At 53.6% G+C, this 21,761-nt stretch overlaps 3 protein-coding genes across 12 annotated transcripts; 1 reads left to right on the top strand and 2 right to left on the bottom strand.

The window, feature by feature from the left end:
- Window positions 1–109: 109 nt before the first annotated feature.
- Matcap1 (microtubule associated tyrosine carboxypeptidase 1) lies at window positions 110–8,010 on the bottom strand. 3 transcript variants are annotated; one of them, XM_074055865.1, is made up of 7 exons: window positions 7,895–8,010; window positions 4,490–5,115; window positions 4,264–4,407; window positions 3,834–3,966; window positions 2,713–3,018; window positions 2,525–2,622; window positions 110–1,386 (listed from the first exon to the last, which is right to left on the bottom strand). In XM_074055865.1, the coding sequence occupies exons 2-7, from the start codon at window positions 5,057–5,059 to the stop codon at window positions 1,222–1,224; spliced, it is 1,416 nt and encodes a 471-aa protein (XP_073911966.1). In that variant the 5' UTR covers window positions 5,060–5,115; window positions 7,895–8,010; the 3' UTR covers window positions 110–1,221. The 3 variants fall into 3 exon arrangements, with proteins under 3 accessions (XP_073911966.1, XP_073911965.1, XP_073911967.1); XM_074055864.1 differs by lacking the exon at window positions 7,895–8,010 and adding an exon at window positions 7,409–7,862; XM_074055866.1 differs by lacking the exon at window positions 7,895–8,010 and adding an exon at window positions 5,334–7,347.
- Window positions 8,011–8,407: 397 nt separating this feature from the next.
- On the bottom strand, window positions 8,408–13,862 carry Exoc3l1 (exocyst complex component 3 like 1). Of its 7 annotated transcripts, none has more exons than XM_020175917.2 (14): window positions 13,660–13,862; window positions 13,332–13,483; window positions 12,957–13,132; window positions 12,663–12,882; window positions 11,223–11,835; window positions 11,025–11,142; window positions 10,774–10,899; window positions 10,567–10,667; window positions 10,260–10,370; window positions 9,421–9,550; window positions 9,180–9,302; window positions 8,938–9,093; window positions 8,718–8,842; window positions 8,408–8,634 (listed from the first exon to the last, which is right to left on the bottom strand). In XM_020175917.2, the coding sequence occupies exons 2-14, from the start codon at window positions 13,375–13,377 to the stop codon at window positions 8,445–8,447; spliced, it is 2,235 nt and encodes a 744-aa protein (XP_020031506.1). In that variant the 5' UTR covers window positions 13,378–13,483; window positions 13,660–13,862; the 3' UTR covers window positions 8,408–8,444. The 7 variants fall into 7 exon arrangements, with proteins under 7 accessions (XP_020031506.1, XP_073911959.1, XP_073911960.1 ...); XM_074055858.1 differs by having other exon boundaries at window positions 12,993–13,132; XM_074055859.1 differs by lacking the exon at window positions 12,957–13,132.
- A 1,596-nt stretch (window positions 13,863–15,458) lies between these two features.
- E2f4 (E2F transcription factor 4) lies at window positions 15,459–21,721 on the top strand. Of its 2 annotated transcripts, none has more exons than XM_074055857.1 (10): window positions 15,459–15,647; window positions 16,069–16,178; window positions 16,310–16,471; window positions 16,793–16,836; window positions 17,582–17,643; window positions 17,864–18,158; window positions 18,640–18,780; window positions 20,504–20,551; window positions 20,696–20,740; window positions 20,839–21,721. In XM_074055857.1, exons 1-10 carry the CDS (start codon window positions 15,513–15,515, stop codon window positions 20,952–20,954), a joined length of 1,158 nt encoding a protein of 385 aa, XP_073911958.1. In that variant the 5' UTR covers window positions 15,459–15,512; the 3' UTR covers window positions 20,955–21,721. The 2 variants fall into 2 exon arrangements, with proteins under 2 accessions (XP_073911958.1, XP_020031286.1); XM_020175697.2 differs by having other exon boundaries at window positions 15,460–15,647; window positions 18,571–18,780.
- The last annotated feature ends 40 nt before the right edge of the window (window positions 21,722–21,761 follow it).

The raw sequence follows: 21,761 nt of genomic DNA, 5'->3' as shown, positions 1-21,761 counted from the left end.
TCAGCCCCACTCCATGGACTTGAGGTAGACAGCAAGGGAAGAGGGACTTCTGTCCAGTTAAGAAGAGCTTAGAGCTCTGAGTCTTGGGAAATGAGATAAGAGGTGAACTGGAAGGGAACTTCAGTAGACAGAGGCCACACACATCATGTAATTGCTGTTTTAATTGTCTGGCTTCCCTCTGAACTGGGGGCTCAGTGAGGATTCTAACCAGGCACGGGCACACACAAGGCATTCTACACATATTCATTGACTTAAAATAAATAATAGTCTTCCAGCTGTGTTTCCAATTTTTATAGGGTAGGAGTGAGACTGGGTCAACCTAACACAGCTGAGTCCAAATCGATACAGGAAGCAACAACTAGCTCTATACCTCTCCCGGTCCAAGACAGGCTCAGGACTTTGAACAGCAAACCCTAGGGGCCTGCCCTGTGGCTGTTCCCAGACTATGCCAACCTCCACCTGAGACAGGAGCAGAGGCTGGTGGAGCGGGGTAAAGACAGGGCCATGTGAGCTCTTGGGCTGAACTCACAAGGCCTGAGGTCCAGTGTGTGTAGCTGTGTGTGAAGCTAGGAACAATTGGCACCTTCCAGGAGTGTCCTGGTAAGTTTCCATTGAACTTCAGGAGTTGCTGCCTCCAAGCTCCAGGAAGGATGCATAAATATGGAATAAATATATGACTAGTGAAAGAGGCAAAATGCTGGAAAATGAACCCCAGCCCAGCTGGGTCTCTACTACCAGAACCCCTGCCATTTCAGCTTGTGTGGAACCCAGGACCAAAGGCTCAGGCAATCACCCCAGAAGGGACCCAACCTCCACCAGGACCCAGTGAGAGGTAGACAGCATGAATGCTGAAGGAGCACCAGGGGGTCAGGTGGGGGAAGGGACAGATTGGAGTACGGGACACCCAAAGCCATCTCATGCAAGAACAAGTTTCTATTCAAACCACCCCATATCCCCACTGATACTCAGCTCCCCTCCAGCCCCTAGGCCTCTTCTCTGCTCAACAGTTTGCCTACATTCTGCTGTTGGTGCATAGGCCCAGGAAGGCTAGCAAGGGACAAAAGCCTTCTGATGTTGCCTTGTCCTCCCAAGATACTCCTGGCCTTCCAGTGCCCACAAGAAACACGTAGACTGTAGAAGCACAGAGCAGACAGCTTCGTGTTCTGGGGGCTGACCTGGAGGCCTCTGTCCAGGGCTTCTGCCTATAGCCCTCAACCAAAATCAATCGGGCAGCAGACGGCCCAGCTCTGCTTCATCCAGCCGGTTGGTAGTCATGATGTGTTCTAGCTGCTGTCGATAGCGTTCCAAGTCCTGCATGAAGTGGGGCACTCGGGTCTTATCCAGCACTCCATAGGGCCGCAAGTGGTCCACATCCTCATAGGAGACCTGCAAGGGAGGAAGATGAGCCACCGGGCTAAGGGAGATCCTTTGTTTTCAGGCAACTGGTCCTAGCTCTGCTGATGGCTCATGACCTTCTGTGCCCTCCTTATCCATAGCTATGTTATGTACTTCTAGGCCCAGTCCTGGGTTTTTGCTCTTTTTCTCAACACATTTTCACTGGGGAGTGAAACCAGGGCCTTACACTTGTTGGGTAAGTGTTCTACCACTTGAGCTGAGCCCCCTCACCCCCCGGCCCCACCCTCCCCGTGCGCACCCCCCCACTGCCCCTTTGTTTTTATTTAAGTTTTGAGACAGAGTCTTGCTACTTTTGGCAGAGTTGGCCTCAAACTCACATTCCTCCTACCTCTGCCTCCCAACACCTTCTTTTGTCTATGCTCTACAACCCCTTTCCTCTCCCATAACCTCCAAACATGGGTATCCAACTGGTTTCTGGGTATCTCTCATACACCGCCCCACATCCAGCACTCAAAACTGGATGCCAGCTTATGCCAGCCCAAGTTCTTCACAGTTAACCCAGTCCACTCAGGACTCTCCCCCTCCCACTTAGGGTGGCCACTGAGATAAAGGGATTCCACTCAAGAATTCTCCAGCTTGCCTCTTCCTTCTCCAATCACTGCCACTGCCTGGTTAGGCCAGACCACCATCAATTCTATAAGAGTTACAGGAAGGTCTCCCTCCTCTTGCCCTTGCACTCCCTTCCCTAGGCCCTCTTTTCAATCTACCTCCCACATGACATCTAGAGTGAACCTTTTAAAGCACATATCTGTGTCACACCTCTGCCTAAAGCTTCTCTAGCTCCATATTGCTTCGAATGAGGTCCACTTTCCTCAACTGGTACAAATGCCCAGCACTAGGGACATGGTCCCTACCATTTCTCCAGTCTCCTTCCCCAGACCTTCCTAACCACCCCTTGGCCTGGAATGCTCACCTCTTTTGAAATGCAGTATCTATACACACACCTGCAGGCTGGGCCAAGCACCTGTTTTGAACTGCCAACCTTTCATTTCCTCTTCTTCCACCAGAGAGGCCTAGCATCCAGGCCTCAATTGAGTAAGACTCAGACTGAGGCCCAAGGAGAGAGTAGTAGGCTGGCTGGGGCCTCTGAAGACCAGCAGCCACTCACCTTGCCCAGCGAGGTCAACAATGGAAAATCAATGGTCTGGCGATGCCGCAGAATGCGCACGATGCCATCCAGGTACACCTGGTCCTTGCTGAAGCAGCCTGTGAAGGGGGTGGAAGATGTGAGCCCGTACCTGGAACCCCACCTCTGCCCGCCCTAGTTCAGACATTCCCCCAGGTCACAGCACCCACCAGGCTGGGAGGTGTCAGTCTGGCCTCGCTTGGCGCGCACACAGTACTCCCAGCGCACATCGGCGTTCTGCACGTAGCGCTCCAGGTCCTGGAAGAGCTGGTGGAAGGACATGTGTGCGGCTTGGTGGATGGTGTAGTATAGCAGGGCGGCACGCCACAGGAATGGCTGCTTGCGGAACAGCACGCTGTGCAGGCTGGCCAAGCCCTCCTCAGTAGGGTTGGCTGGGCGCAGCCCATACTGCAGCCGGCCCTCAGCGCTGCGCCATGGCTGTCGCGCATTGTTCACGCCCCGCAAATAGTGAGTTCCTGCAGGGAGGGGCAGGGGGAGGTGTACGGTGAATGGAGGATACCTCCAGCGGACCTCTAGGGGCGGCTCTGTGAACCTCATGCCCCCAAACTCAGACGCACACAATTCCCAGACAAGCACACACTCCCCAAAGCAGCATGAAGGACCCACAGAGGCTCACAAGCGTCTGTCTGTATGTTTCTCCCTCCCTTCCTGCCTCCCTCCCCCCAACAACTCCTACTGCCCCCTAACTCTCCTAGAGACAAGGAACAACACACCACACCATCCCAACATCCCCAGTGCGGAAATCAAACATTTTGACCGAGAAATGCCCACAGCAAAACCATCTCTTGCCTACAAAGTAACAAGATTCTTGTGGAGGACAGAAAGAATAGTGATTAGTATCATGTGCCCACCTTCCCAGCCTGACGTATCCCCTCCTAAACTGGGCTGTGTGTCCTCAAGCAATTATAATCCTAGGATCTACTAACCCAGAAGGGCCTGGTAAGACCTTCAGGGTTCTCCCTCAGCCTGTTGCAGCCTCAGCAGCTTTGCCCCCACTGTCAAGGGAAATTAGAAAGGAACTGGCGAGAAAAAAGCTACCCCAAAGGGGCAAGAGTGGAGGTGACCCAGAGTGGGCAGGCATGTTCAGGCCTACGTCTGTGAGTGAGAGGGAAGTAGCTGCTCACGAAGGGAAAGGGCCTGTTCTCCTCTGGAGAGAAAGTAAGGGAAAGGGGAGAAACAAAGGAGGGGGTTACTGGGGCCCCTCACTTCTAGCCCCCAGCTCTCAGCCCCCTCTTACTGCTACCTACCCACCCACAACCCACAGCCTAACCTATCTCGTGCCGCAGCATGCCCTCCAGCCAGTACTGGCGGGCTCCAGTCAAGTTGATGGCCAGTGTGGGTCGGCTATTCTCCACCATCATCACTGCCTGGGACAGCAGGTCCTCACTCAGCTGCACCACAACCTGCAGGTGGCAGTGGTGACAGTGCTCTGAGTCATGGCTACCAGCCCTGGGGCCAATATGCAAGCAGCTCCTGTACCCCCATGCCACAAGGAAGCCAGGCTGGACATTGGCCAGGACACCCCCACCCTTTACCACCTCTGCTCAGAGCCAGCTCCCACCTCCATGGGCAGGGGCAAACCTCTGGGATCACACCTGACAGGTGTGCAGCTGGGCCTGAGACCACCCACTAGGCAGCCCCTAACACGTAGAAGAGGGGGAACACATAGAGGAGGAGCCTTGTAGGCAGGGCAAGCTCACCTCCCCAACACAGCCCTCCTTCTGCATGTATTTTCGCACAATGGACCAAATCTGGCACTTGGTCAGCAGCTGGCCCCCAGTGGCAGCCTCAAAGTGTTCATAGGTTCCAAACTTCTCCAGGACAGCCTCAATGATGCCAACTGCCTGCACACAGGGCCACAGGGGCTGGTCAGGCCAGGCTCCTTGGGTAATCAGAGCCAGGGTGACGTGGGCAGGCTGGACTGACCTGATGGATGAACTGTCCAGAGGCCTCACGGTATCTCTCCAGCACAGTCGTGGGCATGGGCTCCTGGTACTCGAACTGTGGATCATAGGTGTACTGGGACTGGAAGAACTTGTCCCGCTCATGGTCCATGTTGGTTGGCCGAAGGGCCACCAACATGCAGGGGCTCTTGCTAGTACCATTGGCTGCATCCTTTCGAGTCTTAGCAATGTGAGGCAGGGAGGCTGCAGACCGCAGAGTGCCCCCACCTGGGTCCTGTCCCCGTCCAGGTGGGGCCAGTCCCTGGGTGCCACGCCCCCGTCGGCCAGCAGTATTTACAGTGTAGGTGCTCTCACTGCGACGCATGTGGCCACAATTGCCCAAATGCAGCTTTGAGAACGGCTGCCACTCACGCTGGGGCTGGACTGTTGAGGGGACTGCCAGAGCCAGGGGCACAGCCAGGGACTGAGGCCAGGAGTACAGGGGTGGCCCATCTCGGTCTGAGGGTTTCAGTCTGTGGTGCTGGGACAAGGGACTGGCAGGTGGGCTGGAGGGCACCCGTTCATACACCTGAGCCCCCGAGTCCAGCACCATTCTGTCCTGGGGGTCACATCCAGCCGGGTTGCTCCAAATCCCCACACTGTCAGCCTCTGGGGACACAGAAAGGCATGTGGAGACCAGCATAAGTGAGTGTGGCCAGAGGAACAACAGGTCCTGTACACCTTGCTGGGCCCTAGGTGGGCCTAGGGTTTACTGCCAGGAGTCTGGGTAGCTGCCCCACCTCCCCTGTGTCCATTCCTTCCAGCAAGCTTACCCAAGTAACCTGGGTTGGGGCAAAGCAAGAGGAAGAGATATTTTAAATACCTACCCAGATGGTGCTCAATGGAATCTCCTCAGGCTATGAGATCCAAGGAACAAGGAATGAACTCCTTCTCATGGTTCTAATCTCTGTGCTTAGCACTCACTCAGTCTGATGGAATCCAGCTGGGTGCAGCCTCAGCTGCCTGGATGGATCATAGGTGAGGGGACTCCAGAGGCTGCCTCCTAGCCATGGCATCTTCTCAGTCTTACCTTGCCCCTCCCACCTGGCTTTACCCATATCCTCCTGCCCATTTGACCTCAGTCAGGTTGAATGCCTGAGTGCCCCTTGCCTATGCCAGTTCCCACTTAAAATGCCCTCTCTCCTAGGCCATTTGTTCAAATTCAAATTAGAATCTGCCCCCTATCTGAGGCATCTTCCCAGTGGTCATCCGAGGCCAGTGTCAGGGCACTCACTTCTGACTGTGCCAGGGTTCAGTCCAATCCAATCTCTCCCCAGAGACAGAATGGAAGCTCTAGTCTCTGCGCTCCCTTGCCTGCTCAGGGACAGAATTCCAGCATTTCCCCTCTCTCCTACATTAACAATCTCTTCCTCCCCACTGGATTCTTTCCATCATCATAAACACATGCTGTTATTTCTCCATCTTAAAAAACAAAACAAAACACTCACTTGAACCCATACTCCTACAGCTACTGCCCCACTGCATGTGGTCCTTATTGCAGCACAAAATCCCAAGTTATCTATATCCAGTCTCCAATCCCTTCTTTCCTGACTCGAGTTCACTCCACTTAGGTGTGTCCCCCACACTCCATTCCAATTGACCTAATTAAGGTAATCAGTGAGCTCCATATTGATCTCCAGCACTTGACCAAGTTAATTCCTTTATCCTTGAAACAAGCTGTCCACTTCCCTTCCTAAACACACCAGAACATAGTTCTTCTCCCACCTGTTCCTCCTTGGTCTTCCCTGTCATCCTTGGTTTTGCCAGTCATCCCTATCTCCCCAACCTCTTAACACTGTAATGCCCCAGGACTTATCTATGGGAACTTCTTCCTCCTCCACTTATGCTCAACTCCCTACATGATCTCATCCATTCTCATGGGTTTTTGTTTTGTTTTGTTTTGGTGCTAGGGATCAAACCCAGGGCCTTGCACATGCTAAGCAAGCTTCCTACTACTGAGCTATAACCCCTCCAACACTCATTCTCATAGTTTTAAATATATTAGCTCAGACTTCTGCCATAAGCTTTAGACCAGTGTTGTCAACTTCAACACAACATCTTTCTTTAACAGGCATTTCAAACATGTGCCCTGTCTAAAAAGTTCTGCCATATAATGGCATGGATCATTTTCTCACTTTTCTCAAATCGATACCCAAATACCATGTTACTAGACTTACACTTTTTTTTGTTTTTGACAGTACTGGGGTTTTGAACTCAGGGCCTTGTGATTGCTAGTCAGGTCCTCTACCACTTGAGCCACACATCCAGCACCAGGTTATTAGAAAAGCCACCCCAACACACCTTTATAAAATTGTAAACCTTTCTCGCCTTCTTCTAGTCTCTGTAGCAGTTATCACCATGTGAAGTGTACTCCAGCAAGCCTTTTTGCATAGTGCATTTGAGTGTTAGATGCTCTTTCCAGTGTTCACAGCTGTGTACCCCAGAACAGTTGCTCAACACATAATGAACCCAAGAGTCCTTCTCAGGGGCTAGAGATATGGCTCAATTAGTAGCACACCTGCCTAGCAAGCATGAGGTCCAGAGTTCAAACTCTACTACCACCAAAAAAAAAAAAAAAGAGTCCTTTTCAGAACTAAAATCTTTTCTTCCCAGCACTCAGTTTCCCCATCCACACCTGATCTTCCTCTTCCACACCCTCTTCCTAGTGACCAGTTGCTTGAAAAATATTTCATTTCTCTCAACTAACCTTACACTTTCCTGGACTCCTCACTGGACTCTGGGCTGCTTATCTGGACCAGTCCCTACCATCTCCCCTTCTTTCACGCGACCTATATCCTCGAATTGACCAGAATAAGCCAGTTTCTTTCGCATCTCAGCTCAAGCAATGTCTCTCTGGAGCAAACTCTTAACCCTTTTTTTCAGGGCTCGGTTTAGGCCTCACCTCCTCCGAAAGCCTTCCTGGCGTCTAGAGGGTCTCAGTGGCTCGATGGCTTCCTTACCGCCCTAGGTTATCACTGTTGGAGCATAGTTTCGTATCCCTCAACAAGCCTTGAATTCCCCGAGAGCAGGGACAGGTCTGATTGACCCTCATGTTCCAAACACCCAGCACTCCAAACAGAATGAATGAAGGCTGAATGGAGGAGGAGCCCCTGCCTGCTGAAGGCGGGGTCTGGTGACGAATGAGAGGGTGTGGCCGCACCATTAGGAAACTCCCGGGAAGAGCCAATGGGAGCCAAGAGAAACAGGAGGAGCGTGATCTGAAGCCAATAAGCGGCGGGGTATAGGGAAAAGGGCGTGCCCAATGGAGGGCGGGGCCAGAAGACAATGGAGTGGAGGGTTCCCTGATAAATCTGGGAGGGTCGCTTAGAGCTGCTGGTCTTAGCCTTTGGAGTGGGGGAAGGGGTTGGCTCGCGTGCCGCGCTCCCACCTGCTCAGTCCTCTTCTTGCTGTACGCAGTTCCAGCTCCGCAAAGCCTGTCGCCGGCCGCCCAACCCGCGGGAGCCGACACGGATGACGCCCGAACTCGGGCCCGCGCACGCTCACAAGAAGACGCGGGGACATACGTCAGTCTCCGCGGCAGCTGGCGCCTTAAAGACCATGGTGGGTGGGACAAGGTGAAGCCAAGAGGGCGGTGTCCATCGACATTCTACGCTTTCGTACTACACCCACCTCCTTCATGAGTTTCTAGGTCTTCGATGCAACTGGACATTGGGAGTCAGGCGCGTGATACTAGCTTATTGCCTAGGCGTGGATATATTGGGGTATAGTGCCGGTGCTCCGGGATGCAGTCCGATGTCTGGATAGGCAGGGTGCTACTCGTGTACCACGACTGCAGCCAGGATATCTTAGCCGTGTCACTGTGCATGGCCACCCTAAATTTCACGGCCGCTTTCATTTCACACACACCCCTTTCCCCAACACACAGAGATGCAGGCGTATGGAAAAGGCCAAGGCTTTATTCTGCAGGCAGATACGCATCAGGAGCAGGGGCCCGAGGTGAGGCAGGAGGTCAGCGAGGGCGTAGGTGCCGGCACGAGGCTGAACAGTGCGCGGCGGCCCGTGGAGGGCGAGGGTGGCGGGCCGGCCTGCAGGGAGCTGAGCGCAGCTTGGCGCTGTTCTCGGGACACGTCCCCGCGCAGGTCCAAGAGCGCAGAGACGTGGTCTTCACTGCAGGGACACCACCGATGTGTGTCAGTTTCCGCCCTTTCTCTCTGGGACTCCTCATCCCCCTCCACCCTCTATCTCCGCACCTCACGTCGGGAAACTGCTGTCGCAGGCCTGCCACCTCGAGGCCAAGCAGTGTGGAGTCGTGGAGGTTCAGCAGTTCCCTCAGGGAGAGCAGCACCGGTGAACAATGCACGCTCTCCTCCAGGCCCTGGGCATGTTGGAGTAGGGCTTCACTCCCTACTCCTTGGCTCCCACCCAACCACCGAGACTTTCGTCTGCCCGCCAAACGGAGGAAGCTCTCACCAAACCAAGGAAAAGCTCCTTAAGCTGGCCGGCATCGTGCTGCAGGCGCTCAGCCGCCTGCGTCCGCTCGCTGGCACTGCGGCACACTAGGCGGCCCTGCATCAGCGCATGTAGGTACAGCAACACCACGGTGCGCTCTGCTTCGGCCAGGAGCAGCTACAGGGAAGGTGATCAGATGGGTCTAGATCATCTTTCCCATCAGCAGTGATCCTCCCAGCCTCTCCCCTCCTCCAAACACACACCTGACCTGCGGGTTTCCGCACGCGCCAGAAGTCCCCGCAGAAACGCGACGTCTGCTCACACACACTGTCTAGCATCTCAGAACTCGACAGCCACCGGCGCGAGGGCAGAGACGCGAACAGTGGCTGGGGAAGGGATAGAGAGGAGATGAGGCTGGAGAAGTGATCCAGATGCAGCAACCCTCCACAGAGACCCCATATATACGCGGCATTCCACCTCCCACCTCCATCCCTCCAGCTTCACCTGGAGCTCCACCTGCAGGGCCTCCAACATCAGGTGACAGATCCTCCTCTGTAACTCCTCCAGCGCGGTTTCTACTGGAACCAAGACTCCTGAAGCTACCCCGTCGGGCTGCAGGACGGACAGTGAGGAGCTGAATCAACCAAAAAAAATAGGACTTCAGGACCAAGGTCAAGGCCCGCACAGCCCTCTAGGGTTAAGTCACTCGGGCGCCACCTTGTGGCACAAGTATGTGGCGGGAGGGGACAAGAAGAGCGGCTCTATACTTGTGAAGGCCTCAGATACCAACTAGGCTAAGAGTGTGCGCCCAGGAAGCTAGAAAGGACACACACCCAGTGGCTTCTAATTCGCGATGTGACCTTGAGCAAGTCATTATTTCGGTTTCGGCTTCCTCATCAGAAAGGAAAGGGTGCTAGTTTCGGTCAGAAAGGAGTAAAAATCAACTTGTTTGTCTTCTCTGTCTCTACCACAAAGAACATAATACCCAAGGATAAGGGAAAATTTCCAGACATTACCTGGAACAGAGTAGGATCTTGACAAATATTTGTTGAAGGGATGAGTAATTGGCACCATGTGCCAGGCACTGTGGTAGCTACCTCACATCCATATCTCACCAATTCTCAAACCGTTCCATGATTACTCCCAAAATACTACTGAGAACAGTGAGATTGGGGTACTCAGACAAGGTCATACAACTAATAATAAGCAGAACTAAGAATGGTCCTCTTCTCCCCCCGACAATGTGGGCCCAAAGTTCCTAGTGGCCTAGTGTGTGCTGGGTCCATACATCATAGGAACTCAGTAGGGGGTGAATGAAGGTGATTCTTGGGGGCTTTTGGTACCTCAGTGCTGACTGGTGGTTGAAGGCAGCCAGTAGGTAGGGCACATAGTGAGGGGCCAGGGCATCCCCCTGGAGATGGTCTCGGGAGAAGCGAATCAGAGCATCATTAAAGCTGCAATGGGCAGAGGAAGCTCCTGGATTTGCTACTTCTATGGTGCCCCTACAACCCCAACCCAGGAACTCCTGCCCCACTTCCACATCCTTGTTTGACAGAGCCCTTTCCCACTGGTGTGTCCTATTCGCTCAGAGCCCCTTTGGGCTGCCCTGGAACAGGCTGGAGATTGTGAGTGGGTCCTTGCTTGGCAAACCTCCTCAGGAATGTGCCCAGTTCTGACAGTGCCATGCCATACACCCGCCGCTGCAGTGACTCACTGACCAAGCTGGTCACACGAATGTTCTCAGCCAGTATCTACATAGGCAGAAATGGACAGTCATCAGCAAAGTCCCTCCCTAGCCATTCCCACCTCTCCTTTTCATGTAGGAGCTGCCCACCTGCCTAGTTATTTTCCACCAACCTGTAGTACAATGGCTGGCATTGGTGAGTGGTAGAAGCCAGAGGGGTCTGTTTTAGGCTCCTGCTCCCGGCTCCACTCAGCAACCTCCCCATCCAGAGCCTTCTGTAGCCACTGGGCTACACTTGCCTAGGAGAAGAGGTGAGGGGAGACAGGATGTAAGAAGGCAAGCCAGAGACAGACATTTGACTGTACATATATGAAGGCCACAACCAATGGGCAGAGTATCTCTGTCCTGTACCTGGACTACTCACCTGGACTTTAGCCACAAATGTTGCCTCCAGCTGCTCAATGTTCTCCAAAGTCAAGAGGGGCTCCAGTTGAGACACATCCGCATCAGGCCCCAGTTCCAGGCTTCCCATCATTTCCTGTCTGCAGATGGTTGGCCGATCATCACACAGATCCCCCGACCTCTTAATCCTCCCACTTCTCACTGTTCCAAGGACACTGACCCCAGGTAGACTTGCAGTGCCCAGTGCAACAAGGCAAAGGTGTCAGCAGCTCCCAGCTCAGGCCCTTCAAGGAGTCGCTTCAGGGTACGGCGCAGGCCACTGTGCAGGGTGTGGGCCCAGAGCTGGACCACATTGTAGTGTGGTGGGCAGCAGGGGGCCACTAATGCTTCAGCTATGGCCAACTCAGCAGGCAGAGCCACTTGAAGAGCCTCCAGCCACCCTGCTAGGGCCCCTGGCTCAGGCAGTACAGTTGTCGAAAAGTAGACCCGCTCCAGGCCTGCCTGAAGTGCCCGCAGACATCGCTGCCGCCAGTCTCGGGGGGCTTGCCCCAAGGGGGTTGTGCGCCTGGCCTCCACCTCTGCCACACGAACAGCAGCCACTAGCAGGGCTGGATCTTCCCGTGCCAGTTGCCCTGCATTCCCTGCAGCAGCTTCTACAGCCTGGCCAAGTGCCTCAGCCAGAAGGCCTAGCCCTTGGAAGACTGGCAACTCCAGTCCCCCCAGAGGTCCCCAAGTCTCCTCTTGCAACTGCTCCAGCTCCCGCAGGCTCACATATGCCTCCAAGAGCCGCTGGGCATCAATCAAGGTCTGCGTGTGGGCCACTGCAGCTGGCACTAATGAGAGAGAAGAGGCCTCAGCCTTCCCACATATGCACTTGGCACAACAAGGAATACTGAGGCCCTGAGGCTGGGGATGATGTATAAAATATTTAATAACCTATACAGTAGAGCATTGGCCAATCTGAAAGGATCAAGGCAAAGACCTAGAGGTCTGGTGGGCCAGGTGTCAACCCTTGACCTTATGGAACATGAAGAAGTCAAGGATGCTGGAGGCAAGGCAGACGATACTGGGGGGACATGCTAGTGTCTGTTCACCCTCCCTGTTAGGGAAATATTTGCACACACTATATTTGTATGTGTAGGTATCCATATACATACGCAAATATATACATACATACATATCTTGTGTGTGTGCTGGAGATTGAAATACAGGCCCTGTGTATGCTAAACATTGCACATATGCTCTACCATATATATGCACACACATACATATATATCTATATATATTATATATATATGTACATATAGATATATATTTTTTGCAGTACTGGGTTTTGAACTGAGGGAATCATGCTTGCTAGGCAGGCACTCTAGTGTTTGAGCCACACCTCCAGCCCACCTTTTAATGTATTAACAACCAGTGTGTTCACAGTTGCATAATAGGATATCCATGCTAACTTCAACATCCCAGGCTTGAGAACCTCAGGATGAGCTGGTTTTGCAATCCGCTTCTTACGTTATTTGAACCTTGGATTACTCTCCAGGATGTCTTTGTGTATCCCTCCATGCAATCTCCCACCTAGTGCTCTAGGCTTTCGGTCAGTATGGATGTTTGTAGACTGACTGTTGGAAGCTGAGGTCTAGGGTCCCCACACACTCACCTGCCTGCAGCCTAGGCAGCAACTGAGACAGGACCTGCAGTTGCTTGTGCTGGGCAACTCGCTGCTGTAGGGGCTCTAGGGTCTTTGAGGCCTGTGCCAAGCTCTGGAGCAACTTATGGGCCTGACTTAGCGTCTTGTGGGTTTCCTGAACAGCCTCAAGGGCCCGGGCCAGCTGCCACACACCAGTCTGCACACCTTCCAGGTATGACTGCACCACTGACTACAGAGAAAGTTAGGCAGTGAGGCATGGCCCTGCAGCCACCCCAGCACTGCCACCCTCTGCCCCACGCCCACCTTGATGCGTGCTTCCAGGGAGCAGTTTCGCTGTACCTCGCGGCTCCGGTACTGGCCCAGCCTGGCCAGCTGCTCTGGCCGGTAGAAGATGCCCGAGGCCCATTTGAGTGCTGCACCCCTGGCCAACTGCTCTGCTCTCCCCTGCTCTGGCCATTCAGGCACTAGGCAGGAAGAGCCTGGACAGCCGATCAGTCAGAGCAGCGAGTCAGTCAGCCAGCTAGAAAACTTGGTGCCCTTCCAATTCCTCAGCCCCGTCCCCAGAACAGTGTGCTCCTCACTATCCTCCAGGTAGACCTGGCAGAGAAGACCCCATCCCACCATTCTCATCTTTTTTGCCATCATCCCTCCCCCAGGCCCAGCTATCAAGGCTCATACCAGGGGGAAGTGTGGGCTGGATTTCATCCTTGGCTGCAGACTCCATGGCTGACCTGAAGGAGCTGGAGATGAGGTGGAAGTGGGGGCAAGGGCCCGGGATAGAGCAGGTAGAGTGGATGCTCCTGTGGGCCGCTGCCTCTGTCTAGGCCGCTCTGAGAAGGAGGAGGAAGTTCTTGCCCAGCCCACTCAGGAAATGGAGAGGCTAGGGTGATGGGAGGCCTTGACCTGCTGGGCTCCTAGTTGTGCCCCTGCAGACGCCAAGGGTGGTGGGAGGGGAACAGACAGTTCCTGCTCTGAGATGCCCAGGACAGTTTGATACAGAACTTACCAGACTTGATGAGGCATCCAGTTCTCAATCCTCTGCAAAGAGCCTTGGCCTTGAGAACGGCCCTCTTCCCCAGCAGAGCTGGGCACGCCCTGCTCACAGGGCCTGGGTGACTCCAGCTGCTCAGGCACACAGTAGCACAATTCTTCTCCCCAAGGAAGCTTCTCTCCCACTTCCTAGCCTAGAAGCCCCTTCCTCTCCCCAAAGGCCCCTCCCTCCCCAAGGCAAAAAGGAAGGAAGCTGAGTCTCTGGCACTTTATTCCCAACAGGAAAGAGCATCTACATTGAGGTGGGGAGGGCTGGGCGCCACTTCCTGAGGGGTGGGGGCGGGGATGTACTCCCTGTGACCAGGTCTTGGCCAGCTCACCCAGAACTTCTAAGTGCTTAGGATAAAGTCATGAAGCACACTTGGCCTCAAGCTGAGATGAAGGGCAAAGTGTGCAAGTGTGAAGGAAACATGGCAGTATAAAAAGTGTGCCAGTGGGCCCCTTGGAGGAGGGTGTGTGACTCTGCAGAGGGAGACCACTAGCTGTTGTGACTAGGGAGCATGGTGGCTGATGTCAGTTTGTTCCTGAGAGTGATAGGGAGCCATGGAAAGTACTATAGGGTAGTAATAATAGATTAGACGCTTCTTGGTGAACCACCCCAAGTCCACCTTTCAGGACAGAGGCCCTCATTTCCCAGCTGCCAGGAGTGTAAGCTGCTGAGGTCTCAAAGCAGAGTCAATATTGGGGTGTATTGGGGTACCCTTGCCTGAGTATGAACACCTCGGAAGGGCTACCCCAACTTCAGAGCTGGTGGGTGGGCTGAGGCCCCTATTGTAACTGCATCTGCCCAATTCTGCTTGTCTTACTCCCTTACAGTGCTTATTCTTAATAGACCTGCTGCAGGCAAATTCCTGTCTTAGAGTCTGTTTTCCAGAGAACCTGACCTAAAATAAACAACAATGAACAAATAATAAGTAAAGAAAAGCTGGGCACCGGTGGCTCACGCCTGTAATCCTAGCTACTCAGGAGGAAGAGATCAGGAGGATTGCGGTTCAAAGCCAACCCAGGCAAATAGTTCACGAGATCCTATCTTGAAAATACCTAACACACAAAAAAATGACTGGTGGAGTGGCTCAAGGTGTAGGCCCTGAGTTCAAGCCCCAGTACTGCAGTAAATAAGTAAATAAATACAATGTTAAAAGTACGATGACACTAACAAACACAATCTTCTTACATCCCACAACTGCTCTAAGGGCTTTACTTATATTCATACAGAGGTGAACACCTTTGCCTGAGACAGGTGGCAGCTGGGCACTGCAGTATGGAGATCAGAGAAAGATGACTGCTGAGACAGAAAGAGTGGCAAGCTAAATGTAGTTAATGCTTGCTGGTTTGGCAGAAAGTGAGGGACAGGAGTTGAGTGGGTCACCTCAATACAGTGGGGGTAGACTTCAGAAACCGGTTTGGGGAAACAGGTTTAGCTTATCAGGGACTGTGATCTTTCCCCAAGATGGGCCAGGGCAGAGTTGGGGTTTGGAGGCAAGTTGGCAAGGAAGATTCCGGTGGTTCCCTCTTCTCTACTGTAGGGACTGCTGTTTGACTTCCTCACATCACTCTCCAACATGTCTGGTCTCCAAGGAGTGGTTTTCGTCTTCTTCAGCAGGTGGACATTTGCTGATGGTCCCCAAAATTCTACGTCCAGGCCCACAGACAGGAATTGCGCCAGATCCCCGGGAGGAGGGGGCTGAGCGGAAGCGGAAGTAGCGACAATTGCCCCGGCGGCCCGGCAGCCAGGAACGGAAGCGGAAGTGGTGGCGGCGCCGGCCTGGCCTGGCCTGGCTGAGGGGAGGTGGCGGGAGGGCGGGCGTGATGGCGGAGGCCGGGCCGCAGGCGCCGCCGCCCCCGGGCACCCCAAGCCGACACGAGAAGAGCCTGGGACTTCTCACCACCAAGTTCGTGTCGCTTTTGCAGGAGGCCAAGGACGGCGTGCTTGACCTCAAGCTGGTGCGGCTCGGGCTTAGGGGCGACAGTGGGGGTTGATGGTCCAGGCCTGGGCCGGTAGGGGGAACCGCCAGGGCGGCCCGGCTAAGTCCTCCGAATGCCGGCCCCAAACGCGTGCATTCTCACAGGAGAGAGGCCAGGGGCTGTTTCATTCATTTGGCCGTGGCAATTGAGCGTCACTATGTGCCAGGCTGCAGGTGCGGGCCCTCGTGGCCCTCCCTGGCTGGCATTGGGGAAAGAGCATCAGAACATCAGTTCACGACTGTGACAGGTCTCTTCCCACCCTGTGGTCCTGAGCTGCTGGAGTGCCTGGAAAGCTCGTCATAGTTGGGACCCAGGTTGTCCCCTTGTTAGACCAAATCTCAAGGTAGCAGGGGTACACCTAAGAGTGGGGCCGAGCATTCTCCTCTGTTTCGTCTGGCAGGCAGCTGACACCCTAGCTGTACGCCAGAAGCGGCGGATTTACGACATTACCAATGTGCTGGAAGGTATTGGGCTGATCGAGAAAAAATCCAAGAACAGCATCCAGTGGAAGTGAGTGGGGATATCTAGGAGGGCAATAGGGTCTCTTCCCTGAGGTGTCAGGGGTGTAGGGTGGAGGGTGCAGGAGAGAGCAGAAGCCATGAAACTGGTAGTCCCGCCTCAGCTTCACTTCCCTGGTTTAGAGGTGTGGGGCCAGGCTGCAACACTCGGGAGATTGCTGACAAGCTGATTGAGCTCAAGGCAGAGATCGAGGAACTGCAGCAGAGAGAGCAAGAACTTGACCAGCACAAGGTGTGGGTGCAGCAGAGCATCCGGAATGTCACAGAGGATGTGCAAAACAGCTGATATCCTCCTGGCGGTCTCTGATCTGGGGGAGTGGGCAAGGGGCCTTCTTGTCTAACTGGGTTTGCTCTGTGGTACCCTGGGCTCCATCCCTCTTGGGAGGATGATCCTGTAGTCCCTGGCCAGATCCCAGCTTCATAATACTCTTCATAGCTTCTCCTTTACCATTCTTACCCATTGATCCCTCCCCTTGAGCATTCTAGGCCCCAGAACTTTCTCTGAGGACTTGTGTGTCAGACCTCCACTAAAATGTTGGGTCTCCTCTGTGGTCTGCCATCTGACACCATAGGCAGGGCATCAGCTGTTCTCCTTAACCCCCACACTTTGGCCTACGTGACTCATGAAGACATCTGCAGATGCTTTGCTGGTGAGCAGATCCTGGGTAGGGGGAGATAGGAGTGGGACTGGGCTGAGCCACAGCCCTGAGCATTGGGTTTAGTGCCCTCTTAAAAGGGTTCGTGGGTCCTGTCCAAAGAGAAACCAGGCAGGATAAGTCCTCAATTTGAGGGTCACTGGGACTCTGGAATCCAGCTGTACTGGGAAGGAGCAAGAACCCTGGTGTGGGTCCCTAGGTTTGCCTCCATCAACATTGTTCTCTGGGTTTGGCTTCTTGGGCATGATGGAGACACATGAGGAAAGGTAGAGTATGTATGTGTATGTTTGTGTGCACAGTCTTGAATGCTTGTATGGGAGGTGGTCAGTGGTACCCACTTCCAATCTATAGTTAGTTCAGTTGCATTGCAGATATAGGTGCTGTTCCCTCTCCATATTGTATCCCTAGACTGACCCTGGAAAAGGGACATTGGCTTGGTCGGAACATCTGACTAAGGTGTTCTGTTGCAAGGGATTGGCATCATTATGTAAAGAGTGAGGTACCCATGGCCAGAGATCTCTCCCCAAATGTGTTTTAACCCAGATTTCCTGGTTAGTGAGCCTAGGCTCTTGGGGAGAGAAGAGCTTTAGCTCTGCCCCTGCAATTATGGTGAGAGTGGAGGCCTACTGTCTAGTCCCTCAGAGACCATGATCTCCTTCCTTGCTCAAAGGAACAGGTACCTCCATTCCTGGCTCAGATTGAACCCATGGGCCCTGACCCGTTCTCCTTGTCATTCTAGGAGATACTCTCCTGGCCATCCGGGCCCCATCAGGCACCAGCCTGGAGGTGCCCATCCCAGAGGTGGGTGCTCAACCCAGGCAGGCAGTGTCAACTGAGGGCGGGTGCTTGCTGTGGAGCCTGATAAGTCCCGGGTGGGGCATGAGTGGGAAGCATGGGGTTTGGGGTTATCTAGGAGGGTGGCAGCTTGAATGGGAGAGGATAGTGGCCCTGACCCAGGGTCAGGCAGGAGCCATGTCTTCGTGCAATTCTACCTGTCTCTTCCCCTACCACCTACCTCCAGGGTCTTAATGGGCAGAAGAAGTACCAGATTCACCTGAAAAGTGTGAGTGGCCCTATTGAGGTGCTGCTGGTGAACAAGGAGGCATGGAGTTCACCACCTGTGGCTGTACCAGTGCCACCCCCTGAGGATCTGCTCCAGAGCCCACCTGCTGTTTCTACCCCTCCTCCTCTGCCCAAGCCTACCTTAGCACAGCCCCAGGAAGCCTCGCGTCCAAGCAGTCCCCAGCTGACCCCCACCCCCGTTCCTGGCAGCACCGAAGTCCCAGGGGTGGCTGGCCTGGCACCTGAGATTGCAGGTGAGACATGATGGGAAGCTAGGTGGAAGAGACTTTCAGAGTTGGCTTTTCCCTAGTCCTCACTAGCATCTCTTGCTTTGGCAGTGAATGTGCCCTTTTTTAACAGGGAAGCTCAGAGTGAAGGGACATTAATGGTGGCAGTTTCTCTCAGATATATCTCCTAGTGTCTCATGTGCCCTGGTTGCCTCACTGGGACCCATGTTGTCCTTGCATCTTCCTCCTACAGGGTTTGTGCCCCTATCTTTAGTGAGTTGTTTCCAGGTTCTCTCTTCTGGGGTAACTGGCGGTACCTAATTCTCTTTGGGTCTGGGCACCAGGGCTGCGGTCATCCTAGCCATGGGGTCTAGCCGAGCCAAGTTCAATGACCTGCTTCTTGCCCCCATGTGACTGGGTTCGGGGGATGTGGTTGCAGTGAGTGGTGGCCCTGAGACTGAGAGCAAGGACAGTGGTGAGCTCACCTCACTTCCGCTGGGCCCGACAGCACTGGACACCCGGCCCCTGCAGTCTTCTGCCTTGTTGGACAGCAGTAGTAGTAGCAGCAGCAGCAGCAGCAGTAGCAGCAGTTCATCTGGACCCAACCCTTCTACCTCCTTTGAGCCCATTAAGGTGGACCCCACAGGTGGTGAGTATCTATCCTTGCCAAGTGGCAACAGGGAGAGTCCAGTCTCAGCCCAGTCCTTGATAGGAGACAGAATTGGGCTGGACCCTGGCCTCTCTGCCAGCCAGGTCAAGGTGTCTGGCTCCCAGGTCAGTGCTGATGCCCTTTTGCCCCTACCTAGGCTAAAGTGGAGCTCCCTGGCCCTCTCTTAAGCCCTGCCTCCCATCCTTTGAGCACCACTTACTTCACTAATTGAGGCTCACTAATTGACGCTTGCTCCTTTATGTCCCCTGTCTCCTCTCTCTGTCTGGACCCCTTGAAAAAGTAACCCTTACTCCACTCCATGTCTTGATCTTCTAGTTACCCTCAGGTGGCACCCAGCAGGACCCTGCTCCACCACTGTAGTAGGGCTATTCTTGATGAGGTACCTGCCCAGCAGGTGTCTATGGGGTTTGACTATGGTGCTCTCTGGCTCCCTGCTGATGCTCTTTCCACCTTTGGCTTTAATGATGCCAACTTCTTTTTTTATTATTTTTGCAGTGCTGCTGTTTGAACTCAGGGCCTACACCTTGAGCCACTCCACCAGCCCTATTTTTGTGATGGGGTTTTTTGAGATATGGTCTTGTGAACTATTTGCCCAGAGATCCTCCGATCTCTGGCTCCCTGGTACTTTAAACATTGGTGTTTCCTTGAGCTCTGTTCAATTCCACACTTAAGGAGGGTCCCAGCTCTGGAGAGATGAATCCCTGGACTGGCCTGCCTCCACCTAGTCTAAATCTTTTGCCTGATCTCCATACCTGTGCCTACCAGCCATCCTCTGCCTCTATGGGAGTTCAGTCCTCAATTGGACTCAATTTCCTCCTGAAATTTGCCTTCCACTGGCCCTGATCAGCCAGGTTTGACACCTGGTATCACTCCAGTTCTTTCTCCCTCTGCTGCCCATCCCCCACTGAGTGAGGTCTGTCTCACACATCTCCTTTCATCCCTCTTGAATCCTCAGCATTCAGGATGACTATTGACTGCTTGGATTCTAGATTCGTCAGCATCTTTTTCTTTACCCTTACTGATAATGATTTTTCTGAAATGCAAGCCTGAGTATGGTATTTCTCAGTTTTTAATTCTACCTTTATGGCTGAGGATGTAGCTCAGTAATAGAATATGTACTAAGCATGAGTGAGGCTCTAGGCTCAATTCACAGTGCACACAAAAAAGTACCTTTAATGACTCCTTAAACCCTACTGGGGGGAAAAAAAACAAAAAGTTCCTAAACCTGGCGTATGACACCCTCCACAGTCCCTCCAGTTTCATTTTCTTCTGCTTCCCATGTGTGTCTTCCCAGTCAGAGCTTTGTAGTAGGACAGTGTCCCTTGTCAAAGTGTCTTCTACCAGATGGCTCAGCCCATGGACTCAGCCTGGCACAGAGCAGACACTCTGCAAGGGTGGGAGTGCACTGGCATCTTCCATCAGGGAGAATGTGCATGCCCAGCACAGAAAGGGATGGGAATCTGTTGCCTTCTATACTACATCTGAGTTAGACAGGTTGTACCCATTACCTGCAGTGGGCCTTTGATACCCTGGGCTCAGCATTGAGGAATTTAAGTCAGCAGAGGAGACCTGCCTGGGGCAGGGTCTACATTTCCTCAGCTGTGTGGAGCCCTGGGGTGGGTGGTGTAGGATTGAGTAGGTTAAGGACTATAGCAAGACCAGGCTGGACTTCTCCCTTGAGCATGGCTTTCTTGTCTTTCAGTTCTGGAACTCCCCAAAGAACTGTCAGAAATCTTTGACCCTACACGAGGTAGGCTATGTTCTTCCCCTGGAGCTGGGGGTGAGGGACCCGGCTCATTCATTTGTGGTTGTACTTAGTATTTCAGGCAAAGGGTAAAACTGATGGGCTCTGGTGGGTGTGGCCAGAATGTAAGTGAGTTCTCTTCATTCCCAGAGTGCATGAGCTCAGAGCTGTTGGAGGAGTTGATGTCCTCAGAAGGTGGGTAGCCCAGGATGGTGCTGGGGAGGCTGTGGGGAGAGGCTGGGTGATTGCTGGGTGGGGCCTTGGCTCAGGGCCTCAGCCTATGTTCTCTGCAGTGTTTGCCCCTCTCCTCCGACTATCTCCACCACCTGGAGACCACGATTACATCTACAACCTGGACGAGAGCGAAGGTGTCTGTGATCTTTTTGATGTGCCTGTTCTCAACCTCTGACTGACAGGGACATGCCCCGTGGGGCCGGGACCCAGATTGAGCTGGGGGCGACAGGGGTACCTCCCCTCACTCATTCCTACACAGTTTGAGAGCCACAGACTCCTGGCTTCCCCAGCCTTCCCCCACTTCACAGTTCTGGCTACATGTCCCTTTCCTGTTCTGGCACTTGTCAGTGTGTGAGCTGAGCAGGAGAAAGGGCTCAGCCCCCTCCATGTGGAGCCAAAGTGTTTGCCTCTCCTTTTCTGGAGCCTTCCCCAGCCTAGGCTCAGCTGCCACCCAGTGGCACATATCTGTCATCACCCCCATAGGGCAGCTTGTCCAGCCCATTGCCCTGCTCCTGCCAGTCCCTCTCCCCTAGAAGGGAAGGGTGGGATGGAGCTGGGCACTTGCCAGCCCTACCTAGCTTCCTTCCCTACCCACTCATCCTACAGTTTCTGGACCTCTCAAGTGACCTCCTTACCAGGTCCTGAGCACTGGGAACCTGCAGGTGTTGTGTGTGGCGGGAGGTATTAAGAAGGAACTGAGTGAGGTCTCTAGGAATCTGGGTGGGTTGGTCCCTGAACATTGGCCCACCCTCCTGATGCCCCATAGTCCCCTTCATTTCCATTTATTCATTTACCCTCATTTAGAGCCATTTGCAGAGATTTAGAAAGATTTACAGTAACGAATGGATTCCTATATAAAGATTATTTTTATACTTTTTGCAGCAAAAGGAAATTGTAATATTTGTACAGTGTCCAAGTGAATAAAGACCATGCCTAAGGCTATCTCTGATGTGGTTCTTTGGGGCCCTTCCCTGGGACTATG

The sequence above is a fragment of the Castor canadensis genome, chromosome 15, assembly GCF_047511655.1.
Source record: "Castor canadensis chromosome 15, mCasCan1.hap1v2, whole genome shotgun sequence".
In the NCBI taxonomy this organism is placed as follows: domain Eukaryota; kingdom Metazoa; phylum Chordata; class Mammalia; order Rodentia; family Castoridae; genus Castor; species Castor canadensis.
Note: the sequence above shows the minus strand (reverse complement) of the source record. Positions and strands in the feature narration are given on the sequence as shown.